This window comes from Mastigoproctus giganteus, chromosome 5 (assembly GCF_048544385.1).
Source record: "Mastigoproctus giganteus isolate SK-2022 chromosome 5, ASM4854438v1, whole genome shotgun sequence".
Classification (NCBI taxonomy): Eukaryota; Metazoa; Arthropoda; class Arachnida; order Uropygi; family Thelyphonidae; genus Mastigoproctus; species Mastigoproctus giganteus.
The window spans coordinates 201,519,928-201,538,564 of record NC_143579.1 but is presented as its reverse complement, the minus strand read 5'-3'; the positions used below and the strand labels follow the sequence as shown (position 1 = coordinate 201,538,564).

The 18,637-nt window shown below is 36.7% G+C and overlaps 1 protein-coding gene across 1 annotated transcript in view; it reads left to right on the top strand.

Moving 5' to 3' along the window:
• The window catches only part of LOC150086009 (calcium-transporting ATPase sarcoplasmic/endoplasmic reticulum type-like), a 516,950-nt gene that overhangs the window by 413,401 nt on the left and 84,912 nt on the right, over window positions 1-18,637 (top strand). The window contains 1 exon segment of the mRNA XM_090374328.1: window positions 5,415-5,566. Coding sequence (XP_090230454.1) covers window positions 5,415-5,566 — 152 coding nt within the window.

Below are 18,637 nucleotides of genomic sequence, written 5' to 3'. Positions count from 1 at the left end.
CCGGTCCTACACTCAAGAAGAAGGTATCCCGCAAGGATCAGTACTGAGCTCTACCCTTTTTTCACTTAGACTGAACACCATAACACACAACATCCCAAATACTGTAGAACTATGTGTGTATGCTGATGATCTAACTATATCTTGCCATTCCCAAAATATACATACCATTGAAAGACAGCTGCAACTCTCTATAAATAAGTTGGAGGCATGGGCAATGCAGAATGGATATCGTTTATCAGATCAAAAAACAATTGCAGTTCACTTTTGCAAAAAACGTAAGCTACACCCAGAACCAGAACTCAGATTAAAAAACCATTTGATCCCTCTCACCAGTAATTTCTGTTTTTTAGGCCTAATATTGGACACCAAACTGAACTTTGTTTCACATATCACATACCTCCGAACTGTCTGTCTAAAGAAACTTAATATACTTAGGTCCATTTCTGCTATGACATGGGGAGCTGATAGATACACTCTACTACATTTGTATCGTGCTATTATCAGATCTCGTTTAGACTACGGTGCTATTGTATATGATTCAGCTAGAAAAAGCGCATTAATCAGACTTAATACCATCCAACACAGTGCCCTTCGAACTGCTCTGGGCGCATTTAGAACATCCCCTGTTCAGAGTCTGTATGTAGAGGCACACAAACCTCCACTTCACCTTCGAAGGAAAATGTTGCTTCTAAATTATGCAGCTAAAATTCAGAGCCTTCCAGACCATCCCATTTGACCATTGCTTTCCAACCCTGAGTGGACAACGTTCTATAACAGTAAACCAAATGAAAATAGACCAACTGGCATGAGACTAAAAGATTTGCTTCACACCTGGAATATTGACTTTGATAACATACTTAAAGAAAGCGATATTCCTGATCCACCCTGGTCTGTAAATCTCCCTCACTGTGATACGCACTTTCAGCAATGGGGAAAGAACTCCCTGGCAAATGAAAATATCAAACAACTACATAAAGAACATGCCCTCAACAATATACAAAGCTACCAAATATATACAGATGGCTCAAAAACAGATTCTACAGTTGGTGCCGCAGCTGTCTTTCCATCTTTTACAGTCTCCATATCACTACCAGTTGAATGTAGCAGTTATACTGCTGAGTTATATGCAATTAAACTAGCCTTACAGAATATTAACACTATCCACAATACTAGCAGTATAATATACACTGATTCATTGAGTGCAGTGTCTGCTTTGGGTAATCAGTTTTCAGTATCACAACCAATCGAAAAACAAATCATTTGCTACTTAAACCACCTACGAAGTAGGAATCATAAAGTGAAATTCTGCTGGATCCCAGGGCATTCTGGTATCTTAGGCAATGAGAGAGCAGATCAGGCAACCAAAAATCCAAACAGTACAACACCAGCAAATTATAAAGTACCATATAGAGATTATTTGAAGCATACAAAAAAGTCTATGTTTCAGTGGTCAGAAATATGGAAGGCACAAAGTAATAACAAGTTGCTCCAAATCAAAAAAGAACCTGCGTTATGGATTTCCAGCTTTAGACAAAATAGACAGGAAGAAGTTGTTCTAGCAAGACTAAGGATTGGACATACTCATCTAACCCATATGTTTCTACTCATGGGGGATGACCCACCTTGATGCACACATTGTTCACTACCGCTTACAGTCAAGCATATACTTTTAGATTGTCCTCACTATTCTCCTTTCAGAAGAATTTTCCACTCTCAATCACAACTGCAAGAACCGTTATCGCTTAACCACATGATTGGCAATAGTGCTAACCTAGCTACACTTTATACATTTCTGAAGGAAATACATATATATGAATTCCTATGATGCCAAAATAGAACATATTATATTACCTTAGAATAATAATGTAGGACCTGGCACATTTTGGCCTTAGCTGCCCTTGTGCCTTTAAACACCAATACCAAATACCTTGCAATACAATGCATTACCTACATTGAGGAGACACTATCCAGAAAAACAGCCGAATTGGTTGCCTTGTTGAATGCCAAATGGCGTAAAATATTGGAGGACATTTACAAAAAACTGATGGAGAATGTTTCCAGGAGACTAGGTGCTGTCATAAAGGCTGAAAGTTCCAGTGCATATTAGTTTTCCTATAAATAAAAGTTATTTATAGATATGAGGGTGTCCAGATATTGATGGTAGTGCAGTGTATATAGTCAGTCATTCGTTTACTGTTCTTTTCTAAATGGGACTCTACATCTTCATTAGGTTTACTGTTCTTTTCTAAAATTATATATGGTATCCAATTGAATTCATGAAAAAGTTATGAGGGATGGATAATATAAAGGACCCTCAAATTTGAAGGATATTACTTTTAAGTAATATCCTTCTTGCCATTATAAGCACTTCTTACCATAAAGATACAAAAGAAAACTAGGCAGTTTTGTTTGTATCTTCAAAAGTACGTAAGAAGTGGAGTTACTGTATTTCGTTAATTTTGTTTTAATCTTAATCGTTTCACAAGTACAAATATGTATTTGCAGAATGTCCTATGTAAGCCCTGTGGAGTATAAAAAAAAATATATATATATATATAGAAATGAATAATAGTGAATATTTATTCAAATGTCATATTCCAATTGAGGAAGCAGACAGGAAAGCTACCATGAAAAACTATTCAAGATAAACCAATGGTCACAGAACCAGCTGATAGCCAAAATCCATTCTAACTGCCAAGTTACATTGTAAGATGATGCTACTACAAATCACTTCCATTGTTGCAGCTGCTTAAGGATGACATATCATCCAGTAAATTGCATCTTGTAGGCAAGAGGTCTCTAAAACTGATTTACTGTATTTATTCGATTCTAAGACACTTTTTTCCCCCTATAAACGTCTCTAAAAATGGGATGCATCTTAGAATCGATGGCGTCTTACAGTCGCAGGTTTTTTTTTTCCCCCCGAATTTTCCCACGCTTTGCACAGTAGCACGCGTTTTGTTTTTACGTGGAAACCCCACCTCCAAGTTTAACCATTATCACATTCTCCACTTCCATTGAAAATGTGCTTTCGAAATGTGAAGCCACCATTATTTCATTATAGTGAAGCTTACTCAGCGAAAACTAGGAAGTTTTGTTTGTATCTTTAAAAGTACATAAGAAGTGGAGTTACTGTATTTCGTTAATTTTAATCCCTTATTGCACATTAAAATGTCAAAAAGATTGCACAATGAAGCCGCATTGAAACGAAAAATAGTGTATGCAAAAGAACATGGAAATAGAGCTGCGGGTCGAAATTTTTACATTAGTGATGTAAATGTTCGTCGGCGCCTCCATAGCCAGGTGGGAAGGAGCAGCAGTGCGTAGCACACGCTTCTTGATTAGACTGGGGTTTGAACCAGTCACCACCAAATATGGAGGATGCGGAAAGGTCAGGGAATGACCACCGCATATCCCGGAGCAATATGGCTTTAGTTGCTAATGCTGCTAAAAACCAAATAACAAAAACAAATGTTCATCATTGGAGAAATGATCGTACTTCCATATTTTTGTGCAAAGCAACAATCAAGTGCTTTACAGGGCCTAAGAAAGGAAGATTTCCACAAGTCAATGAAGCTGTGATACATTTTGTAACGGAGACATGATCAAAAGGATTATCCATCAGTCAACAAACCCGCAATTGAAAGCCGGAGAAATTGCCAAGTCCCTTGGAATAGAGAAAATAATTTTTAAAGGCAGTTGTGGCTGACTCATGCGTCGTAGTGGATTATCATTAAGACGCTGAACATCTATCTGTCAAAAAATTCCTGCAGACTTTCAGCAGAAGCTGATTAACTTTCAGTGACAGGTGATGAAATTAAGGAAAAAAAGAAACTGGGTTTAGTCAAATTGGAAATGCTGATGAAACCCCAGTCTTCTTTAATATGCCTTGAAATTACACCATCAATGCTAAAGGTGCTAAAGAAATCGAGATAAGTGCAGTCTATAGAAAGCAGCGTAACACCATGATGCTATGCATCACCGCTGATAGTCGAAAGTTGCCACCATATTTAATTTTAAATTGAAAAACCATACCAAAGAACTTTTGGCAGAGTTTATGGAAGACTGGTTAAATGTTGTGTGGAATAGACGTCCTGGAAGTCTTCGTAACCCACCTAGCATGCTAGTACTTGATGCATTTCGTGGACATTTGGCCGAACGGGTCAAAAATAAAATCATACAAAAATGTGGTGACTTGGTTGTGATTCCTGGTGACATGACTAGCCAACTGTAGCCACTCAATGTTTCAGTCAACAAACCATTTAAGGATTACTTGAGAAAGGGGTATGAATCCTGGCTGTTGACCGACAACCATCCGTGACGCCTTCCGGAAAAATTAAAGCGCTGGCATCAAAATTGGCAGAATGGGCATCAACAGCTTGGAAGCTGATCCCAGAAAGAATAGTCAAGCACTCATTTTAAAAATGTTGTATCACCAATGCTCTCGTTGGCTCAGAAGATTCAGAAGGAAGTGATGAACAACATACCTACTGATAAATACCGGTACTATTGTTGTTAGTAAATTGAATTCCATTATAATAAAAATATTTGTTAGATTTATTTGTTTTATTTATTTTTTTTTTTCTTAGAATCAAAGCTTTTTTTCTGAAATTAAGATGTCTTACAATCAAAGAAACGCGGTATATTCCTGTTTCTTCTTTTATGTGTCCCCATGAACATCATTTGTACTGAAAGATATATTTCAATGTGATGTTTGTGGATGAATTCAGCTTCAGTGTCTAGTCTAATTCCTAATGTGTTCTTAGCTGGAGGAAGAGAATGCCTAAACTGTCTATCAGTGTCAGGGAAATCAGTTATAGCAGGGGCAGTAGTTAATGGTCTGGACAGGCATGACATAATGTATGATTGGAGCACTATAACTTCAGTAGGTGAACTGCAACTGCTGTGAGGTAGTGGAACTAAATTTTCAAATCCTATGTCAGACTTGAAGTGTGTTGGCTCCAAGTTTCTAATAATAGATAATAATACTTTCTCTTTCCCACTCCCTCCCAGATTCATTCCACTCTCCCCTGGATGTTAAATTAGTTAAACTAATCTCCTCCTGGTGAGTAAGCTTCAATAGACTCTTGAATGTACCTGAACAGCACGGCAGCCCACCTGGCTGAAAGGGGTAATAATCATCTCCCTTTGCCCTCCCCTCCCAAATTAAGGTCTGTAGCCTCCTCTGCTACATGCTCATTTCTGGGTAAGCATTAGTTAGTTTCTGTATTCACACATGGCATGCTTTACTGATAATAACACCACATGGTATTATTGCCTCATAATGTAATGTATTTCCATACCATATTTCATTAATTCATATCAATTATTTTACATGCCATTGCCTTTAACTTTTCTCTGTCAGTATATTTCTGACTGCTATATCTATTATTTAAACAGAATTACTCTCGTAGGTTTATCATTTTCTGGTCGGGAATTTGATGATTTGACCCCTACTGAACAAAAACTTGCTTGTCAGAGAGCCCGCTTGTTTTCCAGGGTTGAACCTGCTCATAAAAGTAAAATTGTTGAATTCCTTCAAGCTGATGGAGAAATTTCTGCAATGGTAAAGTTACTTTAGATATCTTGTCATAATTATAAAAGTACTAGCAGTTGCTGCTTGATCTTTTAATTTTCTTTAATAAAATCATTAAAAAAATTTTGTTCCAGTGTTCACCTGTTCAGCAGTGAATTCTACCTAGAAATATTTTTTTTCTGTAGAATGATGAATGAATCATTGAAATGTTTAATATTAGCATAACATTTGTTGTGTTAATGATAAATTGCTATTATAAATAAGTAATGGCATGCATAATAAAAAAAAAAAAACTTTAAAAATTTTTTTAAAAATTTTTGTGAACGAATAGACCATCAGGTGTGCTTTGGTAGCATATATTGCAAAATACAAATGTAGGATTAATAGCTTCATTCCCTGTTAAATGCAATCATTTCATGGTTTGTAGTGTGAAGCTAATTAAAAGTCTTTCAATAAGATACCAAAGAAATAATCTAAATATTAGAAGTCATGTACACAACACTCTCCATATACTGTAAAATCTGAAGAAATTTAATGTTTTCCTGTGTTTACAATGTTTAGATGCACCTTTTCAATTTCAACTGGTAGGAAACGCAATGATATAATCATATTTTCAGAATTTTTAAATTCTGGTTTGTTACTCACTTATGGACATATTCAATGGAAGAGTTCAGTGAAACACAAGCAGTTGCTCTTGATATCTCAAATGAATAAGATGACAAGAGCATGCAGTGCATAAAAAGAAATGCAAAAATAAATAAATATTGCATTTCATAGTGATTGCAGTGATGCTCTAAGTGTCAAATGGTTTTGCATCTTTTGTCTTGGAACAAACTTCCTCTGAACTGCTGATCTTGCAGGCATGTTTAATATGTTCCTTGATAGCAAAATAGTAAAAACAGTTTTGAAAGAACAAAAAAATAATAGGCACTGTGAGTAAAATTGCATGGATAGGGAAAGAAGTATTAATGATGGTTCAGAAAAATAGGCATTTATTTCCAGTTGTTACAGATGGCAGTAACCAAAGTGAGTAAGCTATACCCTTGTGGTATAGCTTAGCGTCACGTTTGCGATGATATTGTGTAATATATATATATGTGTGTGTGTGTGTGTGTAGTTTGTAACATAAATAAAGTGTTTGTGGAAATGGAAATGAAAAGTACACAAGTTGCCTGAACTAAGAGAAGTTTAAGGGATAGTCGAAACTGGAAGTGAAGTAGTGGTTAAACAGGTGAAAGAATTTGAAAAACCTAGTATAAAAATGAACTGGGACTAGGTTTTTCAAATTCTTTCACTTTTCACCACTACTTCACTTCCAGTTTCGACTATCCCTTAAACTTCTCTTAGTTCGGGCAACTTGTGTATTTTTCATTTCCATTTTCATAGACACTTTGTTACAAACCCACACATTATTTATATTCTTTTGCTTCCTTTACTGCTGCACTGCACGTTTTGGAGTATCAGACATATAACTTTTGTTATTTTTCTTTTTTCTGCTTATTTTGCTTCTTAACAGTTTAATATTGTGTGCGTGCGTGTAAGAGTAGATAAGACTGATAAAGTTTGCTTATATGGAAGTGAAAATTACACAAAGTGTCAAGGACTAGAAGGGTAAGGATAGTAGAAAAAAGAAGTAATGTACATTTGAAAAAGGCAAAAGAATGTTAATATCCTAAAAGTTATGATGAATTAAGAAAATTATGGGCTAAATTGCAAAGCCAATTTAGAGGAAGGAACTGTAAAGTAAAATTATTAATACCAAATGATAAAAAATAATTTTACTTTACATTTCCTTCACCTCTAAATTGACTTTGCAATTCAGCCCATAATTTTCTTAATTCATCATAACTTTTAGGATATTGACATTTTTTTTGCCTTTTTCAAATCTACATTACTTTTTTTCTGCTATCCTTACCCTTCTAGTCCTTGGCACTTTGTGTAATTTTCACATCCATCTGTGCAAACTTTATCAGTCTAAATTCTTACATATTATATACTTTTCATCCTTTACTGCTGCTTTGTGTGTTTTGATGCCTTTGGCATACCTTGCTTATTTATTTTTATTTTTCCATCAACTGTAACTTTGACCATAAATACATTTTTTTTTATATATATATATATATATATATCATATATAACATTAAATTAAAAGAAAGTAGCTTGCAGTCAATGCCAGCATTGGAATTGCCTCTACAAGGTATAACATTGAATTTCACTGATGTTTTCTCAGAAAAAGGTGTTACTGAATTATTTTCTGCTTCTAATTCTCTTGGTTTCCATCACATCAAGTTTCTTCAAAATTCACAAAAATATTTTTCACACATTTTTATTAATTTTGGCAGAATTTGTGCACTGAAATAACAAACTGCTACTTTTACCAGACTTTTATATTTCAATATGTGTGGAAAAACACCATTAAAAGGAGCAGTGTGGAAAAAGGAGTCCACTAAACACTCGCCTCTCGTTTTAAAACTGATCTACGATCGGTCAAATTTTCATTCCTTTGATTTGCTTGCAGATGCTTCTACTTTACAGTCCCTCTTCGGCATCCAGCAGTAGTCAGCCATCATATTTGCCTTCCACCTTCCCCGATACCTCATCTGGTCTTTACTGGCCTGGTGAAACCTCTCACCCTGTTCTTCACTGACACTTCCTATTTTTCTGGGAAGTATCTGATGTGGGAGTGTAAAAAATGAACCTTTCATACATGCAGCCCAGCTTCTTGAAGTTTGTCAACCTATTTTCAACTATGTTCTTGTAGTCTTGATCCTTGTTTTCAAAGAAGTTCTCAATGATATAGCAGAAGCTAATCCATGCCAGTTTTTCTCTTTTATTTATAGTTCCCTCAAAATTTTGGTCCCTCATCAGTTTGTGAACTTGAGGTCCAACAAAAATACTTGTTTTAGCTTCTCTTGGATGTCAATGGGAATTTAGTACAAAAGTAGTTGAAGCAGGCTCTTCCTGAGGTAAAGCTTTCACAAACTGTTTCATCAAACACATTTTGACGTGCAAGGAGGACAGTTTTCGGGTCTGCTAGTGGTATATGAACTATGTTGTTTGATCCAGGCAACAAACTGCTCCTCTTTGTCCACCCCTTGATATCCCAGTGCTTACTCCTTGCCTGACTGTCCCACTCACACAAAAAGCAAGCATTTTTGCATAGCCAGATTACTGTACCAGTAACATGCCTATCACTTTAAACTTGCCTTGTTCTTCAAACTTAATATTTGTCAACAACTTCCAAGTTCTCATATTTCTTTCAAATACACAGAGTGAGCTAATGGAATTGACCCATATTTATTTCCATTGAGGAGCAATGCACCTTTGAGACTTCTTTGATGAGTCACTAACAAGTCTCCACTGTGCAGGATTGCAACTAATTCCTGAATAATTCATTAAATCATATTACTGCAAAAAAAAAAAAAAAAAAAAACTTTAGAATCATCCTCAGAAAAGAAGGGACTAGTTTTTGTTCTCTGTCCTTATCATGAGGAAAAAGGCTTGTGCTAGAAGATATTTTAGATCTAAGTCTAGAACCATGCAGTTCTGCATATTCCTTTGGTAAATTTAAATCTCTTACGAGATTGCTCAATTCATGGTGTGAAAACAGTTGAGAGCTGGACTCTGTCCCTGGGCATGCAGACTTCGGTTTCATCTTCAGAAGCTTCACTTTCAACATTCTGCTACTACACTGCTCGACAAAATTAACAGAACAAAATGTTTTTTTCCGAATATTTAATATAATGGGCATCCTGGCATGCAAATTCAGAGTATCCAATAGAAATCGATCTATCACCTTACAGAGCCACACATTATGCAAATTATTCGTGCCTATAAAAATGCAGGTTGCAACCACATCACTTCAATCCCATTTTTTTGGTTTGCTCAGTGGGATAGCTACATCTCCATTACTCGGGATGGCAGAACATTGTTGCTTCGATTATTCTTCGAGATGGCGGGCCATTGGATGACTTGAAGCCAGGCAGTTACAGGCGGAGGTGGCACGTTGGTTTAAAGTGTCACATAGTGTCATCTCGGCACTATGGAAGCAGTTTCAGGAGACATGAGCCATTACAAGAAGAGCTGGCCAAGATTGCCCGAGGGCTACGCCAACCAGAACAAACCATTATCTGGCTCTAACAGCAAGACAGAACCCTATGATACCTGTCATCAACTGTCTCTTGAAGTTACTATGGCCACAGATGAAAACATTTCCAACCGGACTCTGTTAAGAAGGCTTAAATCAAATGGACTCTACTCAAGGAATCCAGCTGTTTGTATCCCATTAACTCCAAACCACCTCAGAGCTCGTCAAAACTGGTGCCATGAACATATGACTTGGGGCCTTGACAAATGGCTTACAGTTCTGTTCTCAGAGTCCTGTTTTAGCCTTCAAACAGATTCTAGACGTTATTTCTCTGGAAACAATGAGAAATGCTGTACTGTCCTTCCAGCATCAGAGAAAGAGACACACGGTGGAGGTGGTGTTCTTGTGTGGGGTGGAATAATGATCAACAGCTGCACCCTTCCGTGTTTTTGATAGGAGTACCATAACTGCACAGAGGTACCAAGAACAGATCCTCAAACCTTGTGTGTAACATTTTATGGGTGCAGTTGGCCCAGATTTTCTTTTCATACCAAACAATGCCATTGCATGAAGTGGTGAAGGAATATCTTGAAACTAAAGACATCCAACGGCTGCTATGGCCAACACCATCACCAGAATCTGATTGAAAATGTGTGTGATGCCCTTGAATGTTGCATTGCATGTTGACAGCCAACTCCTCCGTCACTTGGTGAGCCAAGATGTGTACTGGTGAAGAATGGGATTTGTTGCCACAGAATCTCAGACACCCTTATATCAAGCATGGTTAACCTCTTCCGGGCCTGTTTAATCATTGGAGAGGATCATGTGCCATACTGATGTCATGTGACCATATTTTTGAGCATCTTGTATTGACATTCTGTAATGTGACTTTTTTTGTTAATTCTTATACAACTGTTATAAATATCCCTTATGTCTATCTGAAGGTTCTTACTGTCTCCTGCTACCACGACACCAAATTTTGTCCCACATAATTGAAAACTGCATGAGTTGCACCGTGTATTTTCTACTTGTTCTGTTAATTATATCAAGCAGTGTATGTTCCCCAGTATAAGTGGAGGGCGTGGAATCTGCAGATTATAGGTTAACTCCACATGGGACTGGTCTAATGGCAAATGAAATATTAAGGTGTGCAATGTCCTCCTTACTCTTTGTATTGTAACCCTCTATATCAGTGGTCACCAAAGTGGTCGATATAGATCCCCAGGGTCGATAGAAAAATATAAGACATCGTTGTATGGGTAATATTTAATTCGGTTAACTTGGATTACCTCCATCCTGAATGACAATGCAATTGAGAGTGAATCACGACATGAATAGGACCTGTAAGATGGAGCGAGCAAGATCATGAAAATAGTTACAGAGGCCAATCAAGTAGGCCAAAATGATGTATTTACCAATAAACGGATGTCAGTGGTTTCAGCACGGCAGGAGCGAGATTGCAATACGTTTGTGGTTGCTTATTTACTTATACTTACACGTATTCGATCCCAGTATCATTTTTGTGCATCAACATGCATATTATAATTCAATAGTTATTCATTCACGAACTAAACTTCTCTATGTTGAAGAGTTGAGCAGGGCTGGTAGTTTTGTACATCCTATAGAAATACGCGAGTAGGTATATTATTTAGACTTATTGCTTTTGCTTACTGACTTCAGTTTTAATTATTTTGTTACAACCCCAGTAACCACAATGGCAGCTTCAGATTCTAAAAAGAAATGCAGACAATATTCTTTCGAATATTTGAAACTTGGGTTTGTTGCTTCATTGACAAACGAAACGAAGCCTGTGTGTCTTCTTTGTGAAAACTTTTAGTAACGATTCAATGAAACCAGCAAAAATGAAAGATCATCTTCAGACTCCACCCGATAAGAAAGATAAAGATCTTGACTTTTTTTAAAGAACTGAAAGAGAAATACACACATCAACCAACTATAAAATCATTTATGAAAGCACCTGCCGAAGCTGACAATAAACAAAGATTAATAGCCTCCTACAATAGTTCTTTTAATATAGCAAAAAAAGGAAAACCATATACAATTACAGAGGACATTGTTATACAGTAATACCCCGACTTACGCTACCCCGACTTACGCGAACTCGGAGTTACGCAGTTCTTGATTTTTTCGTTTGGCAACGCTGCCGCCCACTATCTTCAAGGTCGTTTTTTATATGTTATCGATATCCGGTGCGACGGCGGAGATTGAGAGCGAAAGATGAACAAAATTAAACTTTGCTGCTTTTATGTTTTTTATATCAGTGAAGGGGAAACACATTTCACCATAATAACGTAAAAACCCACACATTTCCAGCTATCGGTATAATCGCAAATGCAATTAGATCGAGTTTACTACCAGTTTATAACAGATTTCACTAGCAGAAACGCAACTGGATTTTTATTGTTTTATGGTAGTAACCCCTAGAAATGTGAGGTGTTAATAGTGTATCTCTGCCTTGATGGTGTTGTTTATTCAGTTGCTACACGCGCGCAGCTTTGTTTATGCGTATCAAGCGTGCTCCTCGTTTTGTAATTGTGCTTTATTCCCTAAAAATGAGTAAAATACTTAATTAAAAGGTGTGAAAAGGAAGCGTCCTGGTGAAGACACTGCAGATTCAGAGAGAAAAAGAAAAGCAATTATCGATAAACAGAGGCGGACTGGATCAAAAATTCTTACCCGGGAAAATTTATAGTGGCCTCGCACTATGGTTTATGGCCAAAATCACACTGGCCCACCGGGGTTTCCCCGGTAAGGCTTATGGCCAGTCCGCCTCTGTCGATAGAGAAAAAATATGAAATTGTGAAACGCTTTGAGCGAAATGAAAGACCATGTGATATTGCACGTGCTACAGGCCTAAATGAAGCAACGGCGAAAAGCACATGACAATTGCAAACTTGACAGGTTGAAAATTGAAAAGATCTCAATTGTAAAGGGCTTAAAAATTTTAGAAAACATAGACTCCAATGAAGAACGCGTTATAGCTACAAAGCAAGGAATAAAAAAATTATTAGCTTGCTACGAAGAAATTCTGCGTGAAAAAAAGGAACGCGCTGTGTCGTCAGACGAATTTGTTAGATTTTATGAAGCCATCGACATCGAAATAACTTTTTAACGTAAGTCATTTGTTTTTTTAATACATATTTTGTATTAATATGTATAAAGAACTGCAATTTTATTAATATTTTTCTTCTAAACTAGTGTTTTTGTTAGTCCTTGGTCCCAATTAAGCAAAATTTATATGTATTTATATGCAAAGTTGTACCCCGACTTACGCGAATTCGACTTACGCGATTTTCGTCGGACCCACCTATCGCGTAACTTCGGGGTATTACTATACCCCCAATCAAAGAAGTAATTGAAACCATAATGAAAAAAGATCTGGCCTTGTTTTAAAATGCTTACCATTGGGTGCGAATACCGTGAAAAGGCGTATTGGTGAAATGGCTGAAGATGTACAAAAAACTGTACTATCAGAACTCAAAAATAGTAAGTTCTCCATCCAACTTGATGAATCTACATTCGATAGTTCTTGTGGCTTATGTAAGATTTTATAGTAAAACCAAACTTCAAATTATTGACGAATTTTTATTTGCAAAATATCTTGAAAGTGATGGAACGGGGTTGACAATTTTTCGGCGATTGGAGGAATATTTAAATAAGTATGATATTCCATTTACTAATATAACAGCAGTAGCCATGAATGGCGCACTTGCAATGGTGGATGTTATTGAGGTTTCGCTGCCTTTCTGAAAGAAAAAGTTCAAAGTGTATGTACTATTCACTATGTGTTGCGCTGAAACCATTTGGTGGCAAAAACTCTCAATGGTTAACTGCATGATACTCTAAGAGTGGGTATTAAATCTATTAATCAAATTAGAGCTCATCCTCTTAAATCGCGATTGTTTGCTAAAAAAAAAAATGAGTATCAAACCAATTACTCTTGCATACTGAAGTAAGATGGTTGTCTAGGGGTGCAAGTCTACAAAGATTTGTTGAGTTTTTCGACTCAACCCTAGAGTTTCTTACAGATGTTAATTTGTTTTTGAGTGATGAACTGAAGAGAAATAAGAATCATATTTTCTACTTGGCGGGCTTATTTTCAAAATTTAATGATGTACAGACTCGTCTACAAGGTAAAGATGTCACGATTATTCAACAAGCTCGGACGATTCTTTTAGGCTTCCAAGCTAAATTAGCCTTATTTAAATCATCATTGTTACAAAAAGATTTTCAGTACTTTTCGAATCTACGGCAATTGGAAGTAAAAGATGAAGACTTAGAAATATACACAAAACATCTTCAAAATTTGAGCGATGATTTTAAATTGTGCTTTGCAGATTTTGAAAACATGCACATTCCAGATTGGATTATCACGCCATTTTCTACAGATATTGAAAATATCGAATGTAACTTACAAGATGAACTTATTGAATTGTCAGTTGATCTTGAAGCTACGATGCTTTTTAAAAATAGGACTTTGTTACTTTTGGATGAATATAAATGTTGTAGAAAAATATCCAAAACTTTCTGAAGTGGTACTCCCCTTTTTGCTTGCATTTCCAAGCTTATACAGGGTTGAAGCTGGTTTCAGCCATATTAATTCCATTTTAACAAAATAAAGAAATAAGCTAGATATAGAATTCTGTGGTGATTTAAGGCTGAAACTTATTAATTTTGAACCCAACATTGCTAATCTTGTCAAGAGTCACGAAGCACACCCTTCACATTGACAACATTAGTAAATTGTATACTAAGTTAATAAAAGTCTTATTTTCATATATATATATAAGGAAGATTTGTATTATTGTTATTTTGTTATCTAAATCAAATTTTATATATTATTTATCCCTCCTATCAAATATGTAATGTTAAGAAGGACATCAAAAACAAAAATGTATCCCTTTGACGTTAAGCCAATATAATAATATACAAAGGGTACTAGGAAAGTTTTGCAATACAGCTTTGTTTATTTAATTTTTTCAAAGTAATTTCCTCTACATTCAATACACCTCTCCATCCTCCGAAACCAATCTTTAAACCAGTTCTGCCAAGTTTCACTAGGGAGTAAAGCACACTCGTTGTCCCAAGCCCGTAGAAGGGCCTCATCACTGGAAAACTGCCTCCCTTTTAGCTTCATTTTCACCTGCGGGAACAGTGCAAAGTCGCAGGGAGCAAGGTCTGGACAGTAGGGAGGGTGCTCGAGAAGTTTCAGTCCTGTCGTGGTCAAATATTCGGTGCAGGCTTTGGCGCGATGAGCTGCAGCATTATCGTGATGGAGGTACCAGGTGTCCATTCTTGACTTTGGCCGCAGGTTCTTCATAGATCCAATGACTTTAGGCAGGCATTGTTCAGTATACCACTTAGCTGTGACTGTCTTCTGCGTGTCCAAAACGACACGTTCCACAATTCCACTCGATTTGAAAAATACAGCTATCATTTTCTTCTTTACAGGTTGGGATTTTCTGACAATTACGGGTGTGTAGTCATCATCAAAGACCCAAACTTTGTTTTGAGCCTTGGTCGGCAGATCGTAATAGTACAGCCAAGTCTCGTCACCTGTCACGATGTTGTTCACATACCGAGATTGTCCCTTATCAAACTTTTTTAACATCTCCCGGCACCAAGTCACACGTCGTGTCATCTGCTCTTCAGTCAGTTGATGCGGCACCCAGAGAGAACAAAGTTTCTTCACATCTTCACATGCAAATGATCTTGCAGAATCGAACGAATTGCTGGTGCATTTAGGCCCAAAGTATCCTCTATCTGTTGGTAGGTCACTTGCCTGTTTTCGTCAAGCATTTTCCTCACAGCAGTAACGTTTTCCTCCGTAACTGACGTTCATGACTTTCCCGGCCTCTCAGAATCCTCCAGAGTGAAATTTCCCCTTTGGAATTCTCTATACCACCTGAATATCGTTGTACGATGTGGACAATCATCATCTAGTGCAAGAGTCATTTCTTCTAAGCACTGGTCTATGGTTAAACCACGCACGAAATTATACCGCAAAACTGTCCTTATCTCATTTTGTGACCACAATGCCATCGCAAGCACTTTACACTCTCACTACTAACGAATAACTGAGCCCATCAACTTGGTGCGGCGGCTACTATGCACGTATGAACATGTCTCGACATGCAGCAACAAGCAGCTTCCTGTGATTCATTGTTGCGTCATATTGCAAAACTTTCCTAGTACCCTTTGTACAATCAAAATAAACAATCTAAAAACTCGCATAAGCATCTTTTTTGCTTGTCCTATTATAATTACTTTATAGTAATTATAATAGGACATATATATATATATAACAAAAATAGAGGAAGTCGATAAAAAGTCAAGAAACTCTTGAAGGGGTTGATGGTCAAAGAAGTTTGGTGAGCTCTGCTCTATATTAACTAAGCAGAATTAAGTCAACACAGTTGTTTGTAGGCTTCCACCAAATCGTGTGAATTGCAAATGGCATAGCCTTCTTTTAACCATTTTTCCACAATCCCACTGCTCCAACACAGGTTTGGCAAGCTTTATGTGGAGCCCATTGTTTATCTTGGTCACTGAGTTTCACTCCAAAATAAGCACAATGCACATTTTTTACGAATTCTGTAATATCTTGTCTTCTCAAGGACTACATAACATAAAAGAACAAAAATAAGCAGAAACCTCCAGCATTCTCTCTATTTGAAAGATCAAATCAATCACCCAATGAGCAAGCTTCTCCTTTTATTATTCGGAGATACCTTGAAAATGCAGTGGATCATGAAAAATGGTCAAGTGTCTTCAGTCAGGAGACTTACTGATAGCAGCCTCTCATCCAAAGACACTTTGGAGAGTCTTTGGAGCTGCTACTAAAGCTCTCATTCTTCATTGGAATTCCAGTACAAGTCATCCTGCATACCACACTGAATTCTTCCAGAGGAGAATTCAGTGTGGTATGCAGGATGACTTCATAAATTTAACAGGGATCTGTTAAATTTATGAAGAAAAATTAGTCCAGGAACTACAAGATGAAAAGATGACAACTACATCCCAACATGTAACATAACGTTAACCTTTGCTGCATCTAATTTACCAGTCTAAATTGAAGCAGGTTACTTAAATTGGAAAGTATGTCCATTTTTCTCATACCTGTTAAACCTGTTTTCCCTAATGACCATTCTTCCTCTTATTTAGAATAGGCAAGATGGTCATTAGGGAAAAAATACAAAAATTGGAGATCAAAGATAAAATAATTTATAAAGAAGCAAGAAAACAAGTTAAAATGACCCTGCCAAAATGCACATATCCCTCTGCTTCCTGAAGTTACCCATCTGTAGCAATCCAAACAACAATGCCAGTCTCCTCAGCATTTCTCTATGTCATGCTATTAGATGAAACCAATAATACACCTTTCAATTTTATCCGACAGTTGTCATTGTCAGGTAGCGGAGAAATCACAAGTGCAATTTGCAGAACTTAAGCCCCTCTTGGTAAGAATGGATCCTCTTACCAAGAGAGGCTTAAGTTCTGTAAATTGCAGCGGCTGGAGATCAGGCACCTGCGAGGTGATCTGATTGAGGTGTATTGAGGCCTTGAATAAGTCTTGTTGAAATGAGACAATCAAACCCAACAGGTATGAATACAAATGATATAACCAGGCAAGATGAACTACTTGAAATACATGAAAATGTTGATATGGAAAGCAGATGTTCTGTAAATAAGCAACAATTCAGGACACTCCTTTTCCTAGAAAAGAAAATTCAGAAAATGATTGCCATAAATTTACAATCTACTTCTAAAAAGCACACATATCTATCTTCCTCTTGCAAAATTAAATAATGGAACACAGAATGGATCTGTTACTTGGCAATATTAATGATCCCCTTGAGTTTTACCGTTCAGGCATATGTTTAAAGGAGATTGGGCATATTAAAGGAGATTAAACATATAGGCATATGTTTAAAGAGATTAATTTAATTAATTGAGACTATGCTATTATGTCACATGGTGGATTCAAGTAATCTATTATTGAAATGCTACAATTTGACAGATTGAAACACCTCAATGTCAAACACTTGAACAATTCTGGCTGTGTTTCAGGAACTCACTGTTTCCTGTCTTCAGGCCTGTGGGGTTAGATTAGAACATTGGTTTGGGGAACAATTTTCTAGAAAGTTTTGCAAAATTCTATTAAAGTTGTAAAAGTTACCAATGGGGTTACATTTGCTTGGGGTTGAAACCAAGCAAGTTTAACCCCATTGCGACCTCTCACCTTATCCATAAAACAATTGCAGAATAATTGTTTTATGGATAATGTGATAAAATTCAACATTATTATGAGTCTTAATTACAATATTTTATAATATACAATTTAAAGTAATGACAGCATTTTACATAGACTATTATTATATCATAAGTAATTAATTAATTACTTATGTATAGCCCATAATGTCATTGGACATATTGGATCTAATTGACCTTTCTGCAGAACAGTCCTATTTCACCTACAACATAGGCAACATAGGCAAATCCTTATCTCCTCTCCTGGCAGAAACCTTTATCAGTCACCTTGAAGAAATCTTTCTGGACCAACAATTCATAAAACCGAAGATGTGGATCAGATGACATCCTCCTCATTTGGAACCAAGGCATAGACCACCTCCCAAACTCCCATCATAACCAGGTAGCAGAGAAATGACAAGTGCGATTTGCAGAACTTAAGCCCAGAATTTTAAATTGCACTTTGCAGATTTTGAAAACATGTACATTCCAGGTTGGATTATCACGCCATTTTCTACAGATATTGAAAATGTCGAAGGTAACTTACAAGATGAACTTATTGAATTGTCAGTTGATCTTGAAGCTAAGACACTTTTTAAAAATAGGACAACAGCTTCCGCCACGAAATCAAATTTAAGATAGAAACTGAAGGAGACAACTCCTATTCCTGGACAACCTCATCTCAAGAATCTCAAATGATCTAGATAAGACAGTACAGTAGAGCTTCGATAATCTGAACTAGT